Source organism: Pygocentrus nattereri, chromosome 24, assembly GCF_015220715.1.
Source record: "Pygocentrus nattereri isolate fPygNat1 chromosome 24, fPygNat1.pri, whole genome shotgun sequence".
NCBI lineage: Eukaryota > Metazoa > Chordata > Actinopteri > Characiformes > Serrasalmidae > Pygocentrus > Pygocentrus nattereri.
This window is the reverse complement of record NC_051234.1, coordinates 9,231,179-9,252,235: the sequence shown is the minus strand read 5'-3', so window position 1 is coordinate 9,252,235 and position 21,057 is coordinate 9,231,179. Positions and strand designations below refer to the sequence as shown.

Below are 21,057 nucleotides of genomic sequence, written 5' to 3'. Positions count from 1 at the left end.
TTCCACTTTGTTATAATACCACTGACAGTTGACCGTGGAATATTTAGTAGTGAGGAAATTTCACGACTGGACTTGTTGCACAGGTGGCGTCCTATCATGGTACCACGCTGGAATTCACTGAGCTCCTGAGAGAGACCCATTCTTTCACTAATGTTTGTAGAAGCAGTCTGCAGGCCTGAGTGCTTGGTTTTATACACCTGTGGCCATAGACGTGATTGGAACATCTGAATTCAATGATTTGGATGGGTGACTGAATACTTTTGGCAATATAGTGTATATTTTGACATTATGCTGCCTGAGCTCCCTCAAATACAGATGCAGAGATAGTTCATTGTCTAGCTGCTTCACCCACAATCAGTGTGTAACGGGGAGCGATGAGGCGGACGCATGTGCGGAGGTAAGCGACTTTTATTAAGGGCAAATCCAGGGTCATAGTTGAGACAGTCCGGGTTCATATAGCCAACACGGACAGATTGGGGGACAGACATGACAAACAGCAAACAGAGACCGAGACATCAAACAAAGACCGGCAAACACAAGGGGCAAACACAGGGCTTAAATACACGGAACAATGAGGGACAGGTGAACACAATCAGGGGCGGAGTAACCAAACAGGGAGCAGGACTTAAACCAAAACAAAAGAGCACATGGACAGGACTGGGAGGGGCCAATCGTGACACAGTGAATTTCTATCTTTGGTATTCTTAAATAGCTAGGGTGGCGCTGTAGAAAATTTGTTCACCGAATTGGTCCTTCATAGCTAAGCAATTGTAACTAAGCTCAGGATACCTATGAAAAACTTTAGAATGTGCCATAGACTATTTGTGACTCTGAAAACTTTAACAATTTCATAAGAGACTGGTGTAAAGAGTGAACTGTTACTCATTCCCCAAATCAAAGTCAGAAGAAGAGATGTGTATAATCTCATTTAATGTGTGGAAGTGTGCAGTACCAAACTAGAAAAGAGCACTTCTAGGAGAACTGTTACACCAAACATGTTGTCACTGAAGCATCAGCGCTGCTATGCCTTTAGCAGCGAGCCAATGCTGGAGTAGCCTGACAAAATGGGAATATTTCGCACACTGCATACAACTGTAATGCCTGACGGTCACTGAGGTACAAGGTCTGACTGTATTTTGTAAAGTAAGGTAGGAGAAAACAGTTCCTTGTGCAGTAAAAACTTTGCAGTAGTAGTTGCAAATAGATCATCCACTTGTTTTATAGTTGCAAACCGTCTCCAGTGTTACTGCGCTATACTGTATTACCAGGGATTGCAGATGCAAGGCTTCTCTGACTGTTGCTAAATGTTAAATATTGCTGTTAACCAGGAGTGAGAGCTTGTTAGCATTAGCTTAGCTAGCATGAACTCTGCTCACCACAGAACATGCTCGCTAACCATAGCACCGACACAAGTTTCTGATGTTGAGCACCTGACATTGAAGAGACAGAAAGGTGAAATTAAACCTGTTCTGTGATATTTGGATGTGTAGCCTGATCAGCTAACATAAAGCTGTACTATGTAAGATTTAGGGATTTGGAGACCTCTCTGGTGGAAATGTGTAATTGCACATAATTGCGGAATAACTTTTAGTCACACTGTTCTTCACTTCCCTTCCCCAAGTGGATGACTGATGACTGAAAGAGAACTCAGTCAAAACTTGGTGGAGTGTCTTCCTAAGATGTGAGTGAATTATCTACTATTGTCATTGTATCTTCATCCGTATAATGTTGATTTTGCGTTTTGACCTAAACATCGAGCCGGACCTTCTTTCTGAGCCTGTGTGTGGGATGGTAATACATAAAGATGTACTGTGTGATCTGAAAACAGGGCAACGCAGGCCCAAAAAGTGCCACACACCACAGTACAGGCTTGATTCTGACCAACTGCTCTTCTATTGAAACAAGTGTAGATGACAAAACTGATGTCTGAGAGAATAAAAGTGCTCTCCAGCCTGCTCTGTTTGGAACTGTAGCATTTTGGCTAAGCTAATGAGAGCTTACTTAGCAGGCTAAACCAGCCACACAGCACAGCACGGGCTCAGTTCCAGCTAACTGATGCTAAAATGACCCCCAGAGGACATTCTGAGAGTGTAGTCGAGTGACGTGATGGAATGAAAGATGAAATCAGGCGTGTTCTGTGGTGAATGGAGCTCTTAGCCATCGCTGAGCTGCTGTCATGCCTAGCTGAGGTTTTTCTACCTCTGAGATTTTTCCCCTCTTTTGTCAGCGCCACCTAATGGTGAGCTGCTGGAACATGGAATATGTTTATTTGGTCCATTAGAACGGAATAGAAGTTTGACATCATAGTTTTGAAATACCGTCATCATTTTAAAATATCACAATATACCTTATTACCATGATATTACCCAACTCCCTTAGTAACCATCTAAGCATCGGGCCCATCATCAGAAGATCATGAGTTCGATCACTGGTGATGCTACTGCCATCCATGGCCGGGAGTCCAAGAGACAGGGCTGGTGGTTAGCGTTCTCCTCTGAGCGTATTCAGCTGTCCAGTGACGTTGCGTTAGCAGCAGTTTGAAAAGATGCGACAGAACTTCACAGGTCTCAGGAAGCCTGTGTTAGCCTCCACCCTCCTCGCGCTGGAGGTATTGGGGGGAAAAAGGGGGTTTCTCTCAGTCAACCTTCATGCTTCATCTAGCACCAAAACTGACAGTTATTAGGTGGCCAGGTGGCTGTCCACTGCTGTATTGAACTATACTCACATACTAAAAATATTAAATCCATTTCTTTTTGCTTTTTTAAACTACGGCATCAGGGTCAGTGGTCACCAACCCTGGTCCTGGAGATCTACCTTCAGCAGTCCAGTAGTGTCCAGGAACTAAACTCTGCAGGAAAGTAGATCACCAGGAGGAGAGCTGGTGACCACTAATCCAGGTGTAGTGATTCATATGGGGGGCCAAGAAGAGAGAAAAATGAAATTGTTAATAATAAATAATAATTAATTCTGATGTATCTTGTTTGATACAACTAGAATAAAGGAATAGAAAAAGTATTGTTTTGGTATCAATATCGATTTCAAGGTTTCGGATCAGTATCAGTATTGAACATTTTCAAACAATACCCGGCTGTAGCTGTGAGCTTGAAATCAACACTTGAATACGTTAATATGTCCTTCTTAGCCATACCATAGATGTATAAAATTTACCTTAACGATGCTGTCTGGCCTGTTCTGTTTGTGCGTTCTTGGGTTTGGTCGAGGTGGTATTATTTGATTACATCATTTTTTTTTTTCTTGCTTATCTGCTTTTTCATGCTTTGTTGTTACAAACTGGACAAAACAAGGGTCCTGGTAGTGTTGATGTATTCCAAGCATCAACTGTAAAACTATTCAAAAACACTTAACTTTTAGAAATCTGCATGTAAGTGGTGTCTGGAAATGGTAGATAGTGTTACTTACCCTTCTGAGACATTTTGTCCAGTTTTCTGAAAGCAAAATGAAGGAGAACTGAACAGAGAGCTGCCTGTCGAGACCTGTGAACACAACAAAAGCTTTCCTCTGAATTTTCTTGAACTTTCCAGGCTTTCTGTGATCGAGAGAAGAAAAGATATAATAGAATGTGTTTTTAACATGGTTGACAGAAATTTCTTCTCCCATATGTCCTTTCTTGCACAGAATTTCTATTGATTTCGGGTGCTTTTTATAGAATCTGAGGCGTTTTTGTGCATACATTTGCTTTTCTACTGCTTTGACTGAAAGTGAAAAAACTGCGCAAAATAAATAATTTCTTTATTCTTCCAAATAAAGAAAAGGCGTTTGGAGAAAATTCTAAACCTCTTAGGACAAATGAAACTGGTTGGATGTGTTGTAAAGTAGACCTTAGACAACAGAGAGGTAAAGAATCCCGGACACTGAAAGGCTAGAAACATGAGATACCTGTGTATGGCTGTGTGAAACTGTCCATACATAGTGGTTGGGACAGTAATGTGATCCTCAGCAATGTATGAATGGTCAGTCATGACATCCTCTCTCTTTAAGTGGGATTTCAGGTTTAGTGACAAATTCAAGACTACACCCAGCAGGGCTATACTGGGGTTCACCTCCACATCCTTTACGTCTAACTGCTGTTGAAACATTATTAAATTAATCTGTACTGTTATTCGTTTTATATTCTTCTTCTTCAGCTTTTATTATTCTTATTTGTCTATTTGTCTGCCGGGTATTTGCAGCGTAACTCATCCTGCAGTTTTTGAGATATCAACACCAATCGCACTCCAGGTTGTCCAGTCTAATTGTGTGATTTGGGCTTGTATACAGCTTTTTGATTGGATGCACGGTTTCCTTGTAACAATAGAATTTTGTGGATTTTTTTTTACCATAGGAATGAGTGGAGTGCAAAACACCGCTATACCACAAACTCCACACACCACACCCACACACCACACCCACACAACACAAATGTACACACACTTCTAAGGTAGCAGTGTATTTAAGGTGGCAGGAAATTCAAGGTGGCAGCCATAGAAACCACCTTAGCAACATAATAACAACCACAATGCAACCACCTGTGATACCTTAGCATTCACTTAACATAATAGCAACCCCCTAGCATTAACATAGGAACACCATAGCAACCCCCTGTGACTCCATAGCAACACCATAGCAAACAAATAGTGACCATTTAGCAACACCATAGCAGCCACCTAGCAACCACTTAGTAACATCATAGCAACCACCTAGCATTGACATAGGAAAATCATAGCAACACTATAGCAACCAAATACAGACCATTTAGCAACACCATAGCAGCCGCCTAGCAACCACACAGCAAAACCACAGCAACCACCAAGCAACCACTTAGCAACATCATAGCAACCACCTAGGAATCCATAGAAACACCTCAGCGGCACCATAGCAACCACCTAGCAACCACTTAGCAACACCATAGCAACCACCTAGGAATCCATAGAAACACCTCAGCAGCACCATAGCAACCAAATAGTGACCATTTAACAACACCATAGCAACCACTTAACTACATCATAGCAACCAGCCAGCAACACCAGATAAACCACCATAGAAACTAACAACAACCTAGCCGGAAGTGGGAACCATTTAAGCTGCGCAACCATTCTGCGTTTCCTTCACTAAATGTGAGAATGAGAATCATTAGACCTGCACATGTAGTGATCCTTTCTTTATATGCTGGGTTTGCAGTTATTCTGCTCTATTCACTGGAGTAATGTGGCCTTTCAGTTATATAACATTTGAACCTTCGGGGCCTGTGGCCTCCAACATGCACACAGTGTTTGTCCATTTCATTTCAATGTGAATGTGACTGTTGACAAGGCAGCCAGGAGCACCTCGAATCTGGAACAAAGACAGATCATTAGAATTCATTGAAATTTGTGAAAACACAATGCAGACTGTTTGTCAAGTTCATTCCAAACGTGTTCTGGTAACCCATTAACCCAAAATCCTAACAGCCAGGAGCTGAAGAGAAACACCTAGTACACTGTCTGAGGGTGCATGACTGAGAAACACTGTATATATTCACACGCCTGTCTTTGTTTCTCAGGTAAATGGAGACATTCCCCCACGGTTAAAGAAGAGCGCACATGAGGTCATCCTGGACTTCATACGGTCCAGACCTCCTCTCAACCCCGTGAGTGACATTCAAGAACACCTCTCACAGTACAGGAGCACTCGTGTTGTAAGGACAGGATCCTGAACCTTCTTTTATGGAGATGGTGTCTTTTTCGTCCCTGAGGTTAGGGTTAGTGTTAGGTTTAGGATTAGGATTATAAAATTCATATTACATAAAGGTCTTTACATATGGATCACTTCTGCCATAATAACACCTCAAATTGCTGACACGTTTACAGTGAAAGAAACAAAAACTTAAGTTTAACATTTAATTCATTCATCATAAAATGTTCACATGGCATGAAGAGCAGCTGGTGTTTTCAATGATGCAAATAGTGCAGCTTTTATGTGGTAGTGCTTATGTAGGTACATATGGATCTTCGTGTTCTTTGTATTTCTATTTGCGTGTTTCATTTTTCACGTGATTTGAAAATGCCAGCTGGCCTTTAAATTGTGGGAAAATTTCATGATGAACTATAATAGAAATTATCCAAAATGTCCAAAAAGGTTATTATTTTGGAGATGCATTTTATTCATACAGCAACATTATAATGAAGCAACAAGCCACAAGAGGCTGTGCATGTCTGGGAATTTATCACAGGAATGTGTTCTTAGACATGACATGAAGTGGAATACCTAAAACTCAATTCCCTGTGATAAAATCACAGTAAAGCACTGCCTCACGTGGATTATTGCTTGTATAAAACGGCAGCCAACATGAAATATAATAGAATACACAATATTTCAGATGATAATTTGTTATTATTAATACTAATCAACATAAATAAGTGTTCCACCAAGAAATGTAGTTCCTTTAGGGTGCTGTATCATTACCAAGCAACCACGGACCAGTGAATGAGGAGAACGTTCCGTCGTTGTATATTGCAGTCTTATAGTTTTATGCATCATGATATATGATATATGAACATATGATAACATTTCGCTTTAAAAATATTTTTTGGTCACCAAATTACCACCACGAGTCTTTTTTAGCGCCAATCATAGCGGTGGCATCTTCCCATTGGGGCTGAATCTCAAATGTCACCCTGCTCCCTACATAGTGCACTACATAGGAGTTTAAATACTGGATCCTGCAGCCCAATGGAGCAAAATAAAGCTAAGAAATAGCCGTTTGGGACTCATCCAAGCTCAATAAATGATGCACTGTTTGGCTGTAGAGGCTAGAATTTCTAAACTGTCATAGCTAGAACACTATTCAGGGAGTACGGAGCCGTTTGGGATTGAGCTTGAGTTTGACTTCTGACTGAAACAAAGACATTCAAGTGACGTTTTTAGACTTTTATGTTGCCGTTTTACAGTGAGTCTGTGATATTAATGATGGAGTTGTTTAGGCTGTTGGCTCTTTAAGCCTGTTAGCTAGCTGACCAGCCTAGTTCTAGTTGAGAATAGTCCTCAGCCCCTCAGTTTAAACAAAAAAACGGGATCTTACTTCATCAGTACAATCGGTTCTCCATGTAAGCAGCATGAGAGTCAAAGATTATTTCATTAATAGCACAAGCGTTTTTCGTGCTGTGGTGCAGTGATACAGAGTTGAGTTGCTGTGAGGTGTCATAGTTGTGCATATATAGTGTATTTTACAACAGCTTCAAACGCGGCTCAGCCAATCAGATTTTAGGACCGAAACTATCCATTTTATAACAAATAATAGGGCATATTTTTATTACATATCGCTGCTTATGTAAATATGTAAAATGTATATATGGAATAAATGAGGTCATATTATGTGTGTGTAATGCATAAATGCATATGAGACATATTACATATACAGACATATATTACATATGGAACACCCCATGTCCTGACAAGGTAGAGAAACAAACGTGTGTGTGTGTGTAGGTGGCAGCGAGAAAGCTGAGGCCGCAGGTTGAACGTCCTCCAAGCCTCCACGAGCGCATCCTGGAGGAGATCAAATCTGAGAGGAAGCTCCGCCCAGTATCACCTGACCAGATCCGCAGGAGCAGACCGGGTAAGACATACTGTGTACACACATACTCAAATAACAGGTGCTTTATTTTCACTTAAAGCCTCTTATTCTCTCCTTTAAATTGACAGTTAAATGATGTCAATTTAATTCATTTAAATTGACAATTGAGCCACATAAAGTCAATTTAAAGCTGCTCCTCATTGAGCTCAGCATTATCATTACTGTGCCACATTCCAGCCATGCTGGCTTTAAATTCACAGTCTTATATTTGAATCATGCTGAGTGGCCAACGCTCAGCTAAATGTTTACATCAAAGCTGTAATGATACAGAATTGGTAATATTTGTCTCCATACATTTACATTTATCCATTTAGTAGATGCTTTTTTCCGAGCAACAAACAAGTATGTGCACCTAAAGGCCCCATAAGAGTGAACAGGACTGATTTCAGATTATATTTCAATTTATATCTTTACTGTTTATGTAAAAACAAAGTAGTAAACAACGTATCTGAGTACCAGACTTGGGAAAAAGGAGAATAAAGTCAGTCTGATCTGCCAGTCACGCTTGAAAAGCCTGCCATGTTTTAACGCCCTGGTTGTTTTGTTCCTGCAGTATTTCGGCCGCTTAGCAATTCTCAGAGTTTTGACTCCTCAGGTAAAGCTGTGACTCCTGCTATCCCTCCCCTGTTGTTATTGGCCCGTTTGGTTGTCCTTGGTGCTTTGGCTCAGCTTTTGGTGCAGCACATCTGCCACATCATTCCATGCTTTGGTGTCACTAACAGTTCAGCTGAGGGAGCTCTGTTCCAAAACAGAGGAGATAACTTTATCTCTCTGTAGCTTTAATTAGTGATAAATCACATCTTTTGGCATAATAGCTGTTGTTGCCCGTCTGTGCTCACCAGCTGGAGCTCTTCTTAGGGCTCCTCTCAGCTTTCGACATGCCGTTGCCATGGTGAGGCCTTCATATGTTTGTGTTCGTGCACACGTGCCGATGCTTCCATCTGCCTTCTCATCAGAAAAGTAGCTGCACAAGGAAAGAATGTACACCGATAGGGCGTAACATGATGACCACCTCCTTGTTTCTACGCTCATTGTCCATTTTATCAGCTCCACTTACTGTATAGGTGCACTTTGTAGTTCTATAATTACAGATTGTAGTTCATCTGTTTCTCTGATACTTTGTTAGCCCCCTAACAAAGCCCCCTTTACTCTGTTCTTCAGTGGTCAGGACCCCCATGCACCCTCACAGAGCAGGTACTATTTGGGTGGTGGATCATTCTCAGCACTGCTGTAACCCTGACGTGGTGGTGGTGTGTTAGTGTGTGTTGTGCTGGTCTGAGTGGGTTGGAAACAGCAGTGCTGCTGGAATTTTTAAATAGGCGGACCACGTTGTAAATATCACATGTGACGCTACTTAGCCAATCAGATCTGTGCATTAAGATGAGCACTGAGACTCTAGTGAGTGATGCACCCACAGGAAAGGGATGAGGTGAGAAACAGCAGTCAGAGAAGAAAGTGAGTCAGTGGTAAGTTATTTCACATGGTGCACTCTAAAAGAGAAAACTGACTGAAAATAAATAATAAATACATAAATATTGTTTAAATATTACTGACTTATACTTTATTTACTGACTTATACTTTATAATTTGATTTGATTTGATACTTTATAATTTGATTTTCAGTTGTTGACTGCATAAGATGTTGATATACCTACTTGCCTACTTCAGTAAACAGTATATGGCACTGAGTCATGATGCAAGTTAGGCATTATGAGGTTCCAGACCTTTGCTTGAGGAAATTTTCACGTACTGGACCTTATTGAATTTTAATTAAATACCCCTGGTCTAGCACTTCATCATAGAACTGCAAAGTGCAGCTATACAGCAAGTGGAGCTGATAAAATGGACAGTAGGCGTAGAAACAAGGAGGTGGTCATCATGTTATGCCTGATCGGTATAACTCACCCACACAAGCAGCCAGATGGTACAGTCCACAGATCAAAAGATCCAAACGCTGACACATACCATATCATCATTTCATTAAGATGTAAAGACTGTCATTCAGAGTGGTTTGATGTGAAATACTCTCTTCCAAAGACGCTTACAGAGTCAGAGTTGTTCACAGTGGTGGTGATAGGAACCAGACGTCTGAAGAGCTAAATGCCTCTAAAAGGCCTAAAATGTATTTTTTTATTAATCGTTATTTTAATTTACAGTTTATCATCACAGTACTTATAGACTGCTCTTTTGGATAGTGATTCAAATATTTACTCTCTGTATTTGCATTGGGATCCCTGGTTCCTATCACCACCACTGTGTGGAAACATTGGTTGACAAAAGTTTCTTTACAGTGAACCGTTTCAAACGGAACCACTCTGAATGACTTTGTTTACATATCAGTGATCTAATTATGCAGATTTTTTAAAAATGATGGAATTCCCCTTTAAATGACCCACAGTGAATTTTTCTGAAAAGTTTGTTTAATATTTTGGGGGGAAAAATGGAATATAAACTGTGGCTTTTGCAAAATTGTCACTTTTTTAAACTTTTTTTTCTAATGAACATAGGAAATAAATATAAATTGTGCACTAATATTTGCAGAAGACTGTCACTTTTAAGTGTGCTCTGTACAGCATGTATAGAGAAGCTTATTTTTGCTTATAAAATCCACAAAAAAAGTTTTGCATACAACTGTATATCCGTTTTAGCCCCTTAAATTCCACTAATTTTCTAAATATCTGGTAGAGATCTAACCTCTTATTGACCAGGGTATATTTTGGATATCTCCGTGACCAAAGCGTAAGGCAAATTGTTCAGTAACTGCATGAAAAAAATGTAAATTTTGTTTTTATTTTATTTATTTAATTTTTTGTAAAAGCCCCCCCCCAAATTAATATAAAATGCGTTTTATGATCACACATATTGCTATATACTTACAGTTTACTGCTGAAAGCCAAAAATCTTAGATGCTCTTTGTATTATTTCATAAAAATAATCTTTACAGAGCAGATCACTGAAGAGACGCCATCTGTTTCTAGTTTATAGCCCAGATTTGTGGAAAAATAGCTCGACTTTCAGTAGAAAAAAGTTGAGTTCAGTTTCTTTTATTATAAGGGTTTAAAATGAAATCACCCATCTATTTGCCTGGAAAGAAGACAGTTACAGCTCTCATATGACACCCACCTTCTGAATGTAGCTCATGAAATATGAAAGTTATGCGAAATGGTTAATTTGTAGATAAACTTACTGACTTAGATTTTTTCTTTACAGTCTACAGTGCAAATATAGTCAGTTTAGTGACTAAATCACCAGTGAACCTGCACATTTTCCATTTTTATATATTTATCTTTATGTACTGTTGATGGTAAAATAGTGTTTATTAAGTTTAGTAAGTTTTCTTTGGGGACTATTTTGTATTACAACACCCTTCTTGTCTCATTTGATATCAAATTGATTAAAATAAATTGATTAAAATACCTTTTTTGTCAAAAAAGTACTGTCTCAGTGCAATGTCTCAGTCATCAGCCAGTGAGTTCATAACTCTTCCATGTAATAACTTTCTGTGAGGGAGGTTTTTAAGAAGCTTTAGACGTCTGGTTCCTATCACCACCACTGTGAACAGTTTTGTCAGTGGGTTTCATTGGATTTCACACCGAGCCACGCTGAATGATTTTGACACCATAACAATTTAAATGACCTAAGAATAGCTCAGCCAGTTTGCATTGAAGTCCCTGCAGTTACTGAATAATAAGCCTTAGAATGTAATTAAGCCTGAGATATTAAGGGGTTAAAGATACAATAAGAAAAATGTGTTTAATTCTAAGGCATAAAGAGAGGTTGGAAAATGGTTGTGCAAAAGTTCAGTGTGAATTTTTTGTACATAAGTATTAGAATATTATTTATTAACGATGAAGTTCAGGGAGAAAAAAAATAAAATTGAAGACAAATGCAGAATACGAACTCTTTTGTACTGAGCAAAGAATGACCTTCCAAGCATAACTCTGCTTTAAATGGGTCAACACAAGAAAAACTGACCAAAATGATCATATGAGCGCATTGTGATTTACACCTGCAGTGTGTGTGTGTGTGTGTGTGTGTGTGTGTGTGTGTGTGTGTGTGTGTGTGCTGGCTTACAAGTGCTTGTGGTCTCCCTCTCCGACACACCTACACTCCTCTATCCGTATGGTGTCCGTGTTTACCTGTGTGTGACTGCTCTATGTCGGTCTGTGCAGACGTGTCAACCCCTGATGCAGCGAGGAAAGCGTCCAGCACGCTCTCGCTGGCCAACGGCTCATCCCTCCCACAGAGCAGCGCCAGCGGCTTCCAGAGGAAGAGGCTCCAGGCGCCCACGCTGTCAGAACTGGACAGCTCTGACTCAGACGTGAGCCTGTTTTGTATGGGTTTAAGGGAGTATTTCACCTGTAAGTGCTAACGTGGTTAGTTGTGAATGAAAGCTGGCAGAAAGCTAGTCTTGGCCTCAGAAGCTCCGTCCACAGATACACAGACCATCTGATTTATATTGTATGCCACAACAATCAGAACACTCCCACTGGTGATACACACTTGTAAATGTACTCACTTTTTGCTCCGTAAGTAAAACAGTAAAAAAACTTATTATATTAAAGCTGCAATAAGTAGGATTTGTTTGTTAAAACTGAAAGGCACGCAATACACATTTTCACCAGAGGGGTCCCCAAATCCCTAAATCATTCTTAGTGAAACTTTGATTTAAAAACATCTAAGTCGATTTCGATTCAGCTGGCAGAATGGCCACTGGGGGGCTTGCAGAAAGAGGTTAAACAAGTCAGAAATCTCGTCTTGTATTGTCAGCATATCAACACAGCATGAGAACATTGCATCATGAAAAGCTTCTCCAGACTAAAAAAATTTTTGGAATGTTGTTTAAAAGCATTTTTTTTGATGAATAAGATGTTGAAGCAGGATTAACACTTCATTTTAGACTAATTCAGTTATTATAGCATATTATTTTGTGTTGTTTTATATTTTATCCATGATCTGGTGATGGTTATTATTGTTACTACACGGTCACCGTTGCTAAACTGACATGTTTGATTTGACTCTCACACTTTGAGTGATATTGGTTTGGTACGGGTCAGTTTCAGATAGAATTTTGTTGTAATTGGGTCAATTTTGGACTCAAAACTTGACGTAGTTTGGGTCGAGCTTGGACAGAAAGTTTTCAAGATGTATAATTTTCAGGCCCTGTCTGACAGGCTGCCTTTAGAAACAATGGGTTTTGGTTGCATGTTAGTCAGATGGCCCTTTCCTGGCAAAGTAGGCAGTTCTTGGGACACGCTGAGTGACAAAACCCCCCAAACTCTCTAGTGGCAGCCAGAATTTGTGCAAGACAATCATGCTAAATTTACCCTTGGTTAGTTTTCACTCATTGTTAGCCGTGTTAGTGTTTGGGGGTGAATATGCCTTTCTGCGAATGTTGTGTGCATGTTGGTTTTTAGTAACCAATCAACTGTGACTCATTCTGTAGGATGAGACAGTGGGTCAAAGGTCAGCCAGCACCTCCAGCATCTCTACACCCATGGTGGAGGACACATCACCAGAGTCTGTGGTGGGAAAGAAGAGTGAGTTACCCATCTCTAATTGCCAATCTAAGGCCCAATCCCATTTCACTCCTTGCCCCTACCACTGAGCCCTTAGCCCTCTGTTTTGCACGTGTCCTGATTCTTGTCGAGATAGAGGGGTAGGGCAAAGTGTTAGGGCTACATGGCCCTCCAAACTGAGGTTTTCCAGAGACTCACTCCAAACATAGTGTAATGAGAAAAAAACAGCAAGATGGCTGAACAGGAGACCAAAGAAACCCACAAATGTGAGAATTTTCCCTGTTAAAAATGACACTGACCATTATATTATCTTAGTTTAATGTGGTTTCAATGTATTATGGTCCTTTTCTTCAAAACAAGCGTAAAAATAATAATAGTTATTTAATAGTATAATAGTATGCTAATGTCTTGGTAGCTAGCTAGCTAACTTTCCCGTTCCACCTTAAATAGTCCAGCAGTTCTGAGCAGTTCCAATAGTCCTGCTCAATTTAAGGTCGAACGGAAAAATTCGAACAAGAAGCTGGAGAATAGCCGACTTCAGCATCATATCACCAAAGAATTAGCGGTGGGTGATAATAAATAACTAGCCCCCCTTTAAAGGCATATAAATCCCTAAATGTAACTAAAGCCCAGCAGTGAGGAGCTGAACTTTTCCTTCTCTTTTTGTTATTTTTTTGTTTTTGTTATTTGTTTTTGTTATTTGAGGATTGTCCCATTTTGTAGGGCAAGATTTCAACCACTACCCCCTGTAACTCAGTTCCAAGGGGTTAGAGTGACACTCAAAAACAAGGGGTAGGGGTAAAAAGATGAAATGGGATTGGGCCTAACTCTCCAAATGCATCGCTCAATTTTGCTACCATATTTTGTGTCTAAAACATGGTTATCAATCCAAAGGTACATTCTTGATGAACTTGCTTAAAGATTAGCTCACAATGTGAATGATAAGAAGAATATCCACAGGTCATAATACAGCAGCCTGAAAAGTCTCCACAGGGGGAGCTTTTAGCTCTTAATCAGTGTTGTGAGCATCACTAAGAGAGGAAACCCACACCAGCAGGATCTCACTAATGCACAGACTTTGTAGTTACAAATTGCGTCCATATGAAGTACAAGTGTAAATGGTGATAAAGGTGAACTGTTCAGCAGGTGGCTAGCAAGCTAACTGGCTTCTCCAATAATATTCAGCTCACTGTAAAACAGTTACAAAGTTAATAATATGTCTGTTATGATTGTCTGATTCAAATGTCTGTGGTTAAATTTGGCCCCAGCAGTATTAAACCCTCTGTGGGAAGTGAATCCAAACCACTGCTCGCTTTACAGTGAAACACAGAGCCTGATAGACCTCTTTCTTTCTCATAGCCCCACCCATGTTCCTGCCCATCTCCTCCACGCCACAGCCTGAAAGGAAGCAGCCTGCCCAGAGGAGACACTCTATAGAGAAGGAGACACCCACCAATGTGCGCCAATTCGTACCTCCGTCCAAACAAAGCTCCAAATCCTTAGTGAGTGAACGAGGGACACTTACATCCTTCCTTTTGTAACTACAGACAGGACCATTTTGAAGTTGTATTAGTTTATTTTGACTCTGTGGCTTTGTTCATAACAATGCCGTGGTCATTTGAGCACTGTGTGTTGGTACAGGAGGAGTTTTGTTTCCCGGTGGAGTGTTTGGCCCTGACAGTGGAGGAGGTGATGCACATCCGGCAGGTCCTGGTCAAAGCCGAGCTGGAGAAGTTCCAGCAGTACAAAGACATCTACAACGCACTGAAAAAGGGAAAGGTACATCAGAAATAACCCACAGACAAGCCCATTTCACACCAGACGCAGTAACTGCACCACATGACGTGCCGCACAGTGCCACTCACAACATGCTCCTACGTTAATAAATACAGCCTTTCACAACGCCGCAAAATATATGCCCTGCCACAAATATCAGCCACCTCTTGAACAACCCATTAATTGTTTAATTGAATGATAGCCTGATTGAATGTTTTTCCCTCTTTGTAAATGATATTGCACAGCTTTGCTTCTGCTGTCGAACCAAAAAGTTCTCCTTCTTCACGTGGTCTTACACCTGCCAGTTCTGCAAAAGGTAAGAATGGATTAGTCATAATCTGATGTAATGAGACTGACCTTAGACCTGGCATAAAGCCAGAGTATGTATAGATATTAGATAGATAGATTTTCACATTTTGTCAGGTTTTCACACTCAGAGCATGTTTTCTCCTTCCTCCCTGCAGGCCTGTGTGTTCACAGTGCTGTAAGAAGGTACGTCATCCTCATATTCTGCTCAGAACAGTAACTATAGTCCAGGAGTTGTTAGTCTTCAGAGACCCTAAATGCATCACACGCTTTGCTTCCCTCTGTCTGCTTCCTGATGCTCTTATAGATTCGGTTGCCCTCTAAACCCTATGGCAGCCTGCCCATCTACTCTCTGGGTCCTTCCACCTCCACACTGTCCCGGGACAAATCAGAAAAGGGCAGTACGAGCCACCACCGGCCCAGCCTCCACCGCACCATGTCCAGGTAACACACTGGGTCACACTGGGGGACTTCAGAGAGCTGATTTAGTCGTCCTAGATCGCGAGTTCGATCCCTGGTGATGGTACAGCCGCCCGTAGCCGGGAGTCCAAGAGAACAGAATTGGCCTCACTCTATCTGGGTGGGTAGGATGACCCCCCTTCTCCCCCCATCGCTGAACGCGATACTAGTCAGCACAGGCGTCTGTTAGCTGACATAACAGATCTGGCAGTCAGCACCCCCCCCTACCCACCCACCCTTCTTTCATTTTTGAGTGAAAGAAAAGACAAAAATAACTGAGATAAAATAAAAGAAGTAAAGAGAAAGAATTAAATAATAATAATAATAATAATAAATCTTTTAATATATTTAGTGAAATCTTTTCTGTTTCTCTGCCTTTGCTCTCTCCTTCATCTCCTACACGCTCCCTCTGTGTCTCAGACTGTCGAAGGCGTCGCGCCAGTCCTCCTCGTCCTCCTCACGGGAGGAGGTGGAGCTGCCCCGTGAGCTGACTGCGGACTGGAGCAGCATGGAGGTTTGTGTGGACTGCAAGAAGTTCATCTCCGACATCATCTCCTCCAGCAAGCACAGCCTGTCTCTGGCCACCAAGCGCGCCCGCTTGAAGCGCAAAACACAGTCATTCGTCATGTCTTCTTCAAAAGGGGGGGAGTACAGACCCTCAGAGAGAACTATCAATGAGGTCTGACCCGCCAGACCTTTCTGTCTGATCCAAAGCCTGGACTGGACCTTAATCGCTGGACTGAAATGATGTAGGAGACCCTGGAGTGGGAAGTATATGTCCACCTGTTTGGTCTAGAGGGAGGCAGGCATGGACTGTGTGGTGTAGCAGCCATAAAGTCTGACAAGTACTAGTTCTTCTAAATGGACCAACGCTGCCTTCATGTGCTGATTGGACAGTCCTATTTTTCCACAAAGTTATAGTTAATTTACATTTGAGAACTTTGAAGATGGAAAAATTTAAAATATTTTAGCCAAGCCCACCAAATATCCCAAGGTCATCATTCAAAAATATACATATTTTAAAATATACATAAACAAACGAACAATATCTGTGGCCTAACTGGTGACTACTACAAGTAAATTAAGGAATAGTCTACCACTTTAGTCTTTGCATTTAAGTGCACTGTAGTAAGAAATATGAAATATAACTTAGGGTGGTGAACACATCATAAATGTGAGCTAGCTAGCTGGTAGGAGTGGGAAAAAAATTATACTTAAAGGGCCCATACTGTCCATATGTGGAAACTGAACTGCAAAAAATTAATTTTTTCTGTGATGTCACAAGAACCAGCTCATTTATATCTACCCACCTGTTCAAACTACAACAGTTTAGCCTCACCCACCCAGACTGAAGTAGTGCTTCAGCTCTGATTGCTTCTTGATTATGACACAATACAGGACAGTTGATCATAACTGAGCTCATTTGCATGCGTTTAGTCTTAAAGGCACAGTAACAAAATAGGCCGTTTAATTCTAAGGGGTAAAAAGGGGGTCAGAAAACGGTCATGTAGACATGAATTATTTTTTGGAATTTGTGTGATGTTATTTTATTCGCTCCTTGGCTTGATTTTTTGCTAATTTTCGCTGCCGATGGGGAACTTGCTGTCGTTTCTGCTGTTGGCATGGCGACACCCAAGCTGACGAATCAGCAACCGGAACTTTTTGACAAATGTCAGAAAGATTAGATGCCCTCTGCTTCCTCATGGATGCTGTTAGCATCGTGAAAAGCAGCTCAAACTCAGTTACAGTCATCTGAGCACTATACCAAATATCTGAGAGAGGTGGTGAAACTCTCTGTACTCTTTCACTTTTTCAAAATGGAGAGCAGCCCACCCAGTGTCACTGATTGCCTTTTTATGAGGTGCAAATGAAATCTTTATCGCTTAAAGACATTCTGCCTGTTTTTTGGTAGAGGCGCAAACAACACAGCAAAATTCCAAAAAATTGCAGTGCATCCAGTGGTTTTACTTTTGATGTGGAAAAAAACATTGCAGCAAAAATGTCACATTTTTATGTTGTTTATTTGCATCACGTTCAGTGTGTTTTAGCATTTAGATGCAACACATCTCTATTGAAACATTCTAAACTCACAATACGTTCCATACCGGTTCACTTAAGGCAGGACATGATACAGTATATTTCCTTGATAAATGAGAAAAATTTTCTATCTGACGTTTCTCCAGTAGGGGCCGCTAAAATGTTTATTTATTGTTTTTCATGCTAAGCTGCACTGTTCCATGTAAACAGCACTAATTATGCTCTCTTTGTAATGGAACATGCGGTTGCCTAATGTTCTTTAATTACGTAGTCACACTCTTCAAAAAAGATGACAAAGATTAGCAAAGAAAATGGTTCTGTAAAGAACCATGAACACTCAAAGAACCTTTTGCATGCTTAAAGGGTTCTTTGCATTGTGGAAATGTTCTTCAGACTGATAGACAATGTGCATGAATGTGCTGCAGGTGGTTCTATGTAGAACCTTTTTGAAATTGGTTCTAAACAGCACCCAAAAGTGTTCTTCTAATGTTACAGGCTTGACATAGTAACAATAGAAGAATACTTTTGGGTGCTATATAGTACCATATACAATACATTCTCCATCAATCTGAAAAACCCTTTTCATGATGCAAAGAACCCGCTAAACATGGCAAAAGGTTCTTTGAGTGTTCATGGTTCTATATAGAACCATTTTCTTTGTTAAAGAACCCTTGAAGAACCATCTTTATTTAAGAGTGCAGAAAAGCATATTGTGACATGATATAATTTATCACAGTAGTGATAAATATTGTTATATTGTCCAGCTTTTCTGGACATTCCCACCCTGACCAGCTAGCATGATCTCCCTAACACTTATCCCCGCTGTAAAAATGTACATATGGCAACCCGCGGCTACAGATGTAAGCAAATGTCTACCAACTAATCAGTGAAAAGTAAGTTGAATAGACAAAAATGAGAACTGACCACTTAACGTTCCTTCCTTGCTTGATTAAAAATCGTTTTTGAAGTTAGTAATAACGACTTGGGATGTTCCTGTGTTTACATATTAAGCATAACTCCAGTCGCACATGAAGGCAGCAGAAGGACCGCTCAGTTTCCTCCTCAGTATGGTAGTTGAGGTTCATTCAAGCCAGCATATCTCCTCCACACAGTAGAAGAAAATGGTCCAGTGTTCATGTGTTCTGACCACTGGAGCACACTTCAGGTATGGTCCCATTCCATACCAGTTTACTTATTGCAGGGCAGATCATGGTATATTTCCTTGAAAAATGGGGAAAAAAATCAAGCAAAAACTAACTAATTCATGCGTCCATTTAAAACTTCAAAACTGTGCTCCAGATCGTTTTTCAGTTATGAATATGTAAAGCTCAGCAGGTTATAAATATTAGATATCAGGTTTAAAGGGGAATGCCAGTCATTTCTGAAAGTTCTTGTATAATTAAATGCATAAGATTTAAACAGAGTGATTCAGAGTGGTTTGGTGTGAAATATTCCATTCTAGAATTGTTCGAAATGGTGGTGATAATAATAATAATAGTGGCCGATATGATGATCTCCTAAGTTTTTCTGGTCTCCCAGTGGCTTGTTTCTTTGTAGCAGCCATATTAAAGGGTGTAATCTAGGGTGGAGTGTTTAAGCATGGGCCCAAATGATTATTATCAAAATTAGTACAAAAAATTATAAGCATTAATTTATACTCATGTAAGAAAATGACAGATCAGATTTAAAGATAAACACATGAGACATAGAGTTTAAATTAAATGCTGAGTTAAAGAGCAGCGTTGTTAGATGCTTCTTAAAAGTGAGCGCTGAGCTTGACTCTCTAATAAAAGGTGAACTGAGCTCCACAGTTTAGAAGCAGAATAACTGAACTCTCCATGTTTTCTTTAGTTTACAGAAGGTGTTTGCAGAAGATCAGTATCTGCAGATCTAAGATCACATGCTGGAACATAAACAGACACTCTAGATAAGAACCAGACATCCACCTCTACAAGCTCCCTCAGTGAAGCTTAATACAGGAATTGCTGAATATGCTGCCTCACGTCTGAAACATCGTTAAATTATAGTTTTTAGCCTGAAGCATCTCTTTAAAACATACTCATGGTGGAGGGATACATGCAGGGAGCTCTCAGGCAAAGTAGTCCCCAAAGAAAACGTATTACTTCACATTTTCCCATCATTTATCACCAAATAAAAGCACAGACGATGTGTGTAGGTTGACTGGTGGTTTTGAATAGTAAATAGAATGGCTGTATTTGTGTCGTAGTCATGGTGACCCCTGGTTCCCATCACCACTGTAAAGACATCTGAATCATTTCACACAAAACCACTCTGAATCACTCTGTTTACATCTCACACTCTGAATTATGCAGAAACATCAGTAGAATTTCCTTTTAACGTAGTACAGAGTATATGAACTGAGCTGAGACTGGTAGAAGTACAGCATTCACAGCTGTTCTACCACAGTAATAAGCACACATGAACAAAACAAAAACAACATGTACAAAGATGCAAAAATAAGCTCCTAAATTAAGACTCTTCTTATTTTAGTATCAGGGAAAAAAAGCTTTGAGAGCTGTTCATGTTCAGTGGCAGTTTTGTATACGTGACTTTTTGTATGGCGAAGTGGTCATAAAAAAAAATTATGCAGTCTGTCAGTTTACATAAAATATCAGTCAGGACATCTAAAGCTACGTTCACATTACAAGCCTTGTTGCTCAAATGTGATTTTCTGCTCTAATCCGATCTCTCTGATGCGATGGTTCACACTCGTTTAGGTAACTGACTCAAACCGGTCATCATTGTGAATAAACCAGCGTCCTGAAATGACCCTCATGCGCGCATCCTACTCAGTAACGTCACGTGAATGAATCACGTTCGTTATGAGCGCAAACTAACGAGCAGAACGAGCTCCGCTGAGAAGATCATTAACTCTGATCAGCTCTCAGCTTCATTATTAGAGCGAGACGAAGGTGAAAAAGGCGAGGCGAGCTGCTTTTCCAACATTTACAGGCTTTAACTTCTGTTCGGCGCTGCTGCCAGAGTAACTCTGAATGATGGCGCAGAGGAACAAAAGCACATGAATTCTGATGAGTGTCACATTAAGGTCGCATGGCCATGAATCGGATACGTATCCAATCTAGGACCACATATGAAAGTGGCTCAGGTTGGATTTGAAAAGATCAGATTTGTGTCCACACAGCCCTGAAAACATCAGATCTGAGTCACATTAGGGCCAAAAATCTGATATGTGCCACTTCAGCCTGGTAATGTGAACGTAGCCTAAATGTCACATTTCTTTCATTTTGGTAGATTGTAAATACTCAAATTCATCTCAGAACTGGCACAATTCTTTTTATAGTTTGCCTAACAAATATCCTTTAAATC

General features: G+C 40.4%; 1 protein-coding gene across 2 annotated transcripts in view; it reads left to right on the top strand.

Annotated features, from left to right (window-relative positions):
* spire1b (spire-type actin nucleation factor 1b) overlaps window positions 1-18,129 on the top strand; it is a 48,307-nt gene extending 30,178 nt beyond the window's left edge. Inside the window, exons 7-17 of one of the 2 annotated variants that reach the window (XM_017695804.2) lie at window positions 5,540-5,626; window positions 7,465-7,594; window positions 8,166-8,207; window positions 11,785-11,933; window positions 13,059-13,152; window positions 14,491-14,633; window positions 14,773-14,910; window positions 15,153-15,223; window positions 15,372-15,399; window positions 15,521-15,657; window positions 16,093-18,129. In XM_017695804.2, coding sequence (XP_017551293.2) covers window positions 5,540-5,626; window positions 7,465-7,594; window positions 8,166-8,207; window positions 11,785-11,933; window positions 13,059-13,152; window positions 14,491-14,633; window positions 14,773-14,910; window positions 15,153-15,223; window positions 15,372-15,399; window positions 15,521-15,657; window positions 16,093-16,357 — 1,284 coding nt within the window. In that variant the 3' untranslated portion in view covers window positions 16,358-18,129. The remainder of the gene's footprint in view (window positions 1-5,539; window positions 5,627-7,464; window positions 7,595-8,165; window positions 8,208-11,784; window positions 11,934-13,058; window positions 13,153-14,490; window positions 14,634-14,772; window positions 14,911-15,152; window positions 15,224-15,371; window positions 15,400-15,520; window positions 15,658-16,092) is intronic. The other variant, XM_017695805.2, reaches the window with a different exon arrangement.
* The last annotated feature ends 2,928 nt before the right edge of the window (window positions 18,130-21,057 follow it).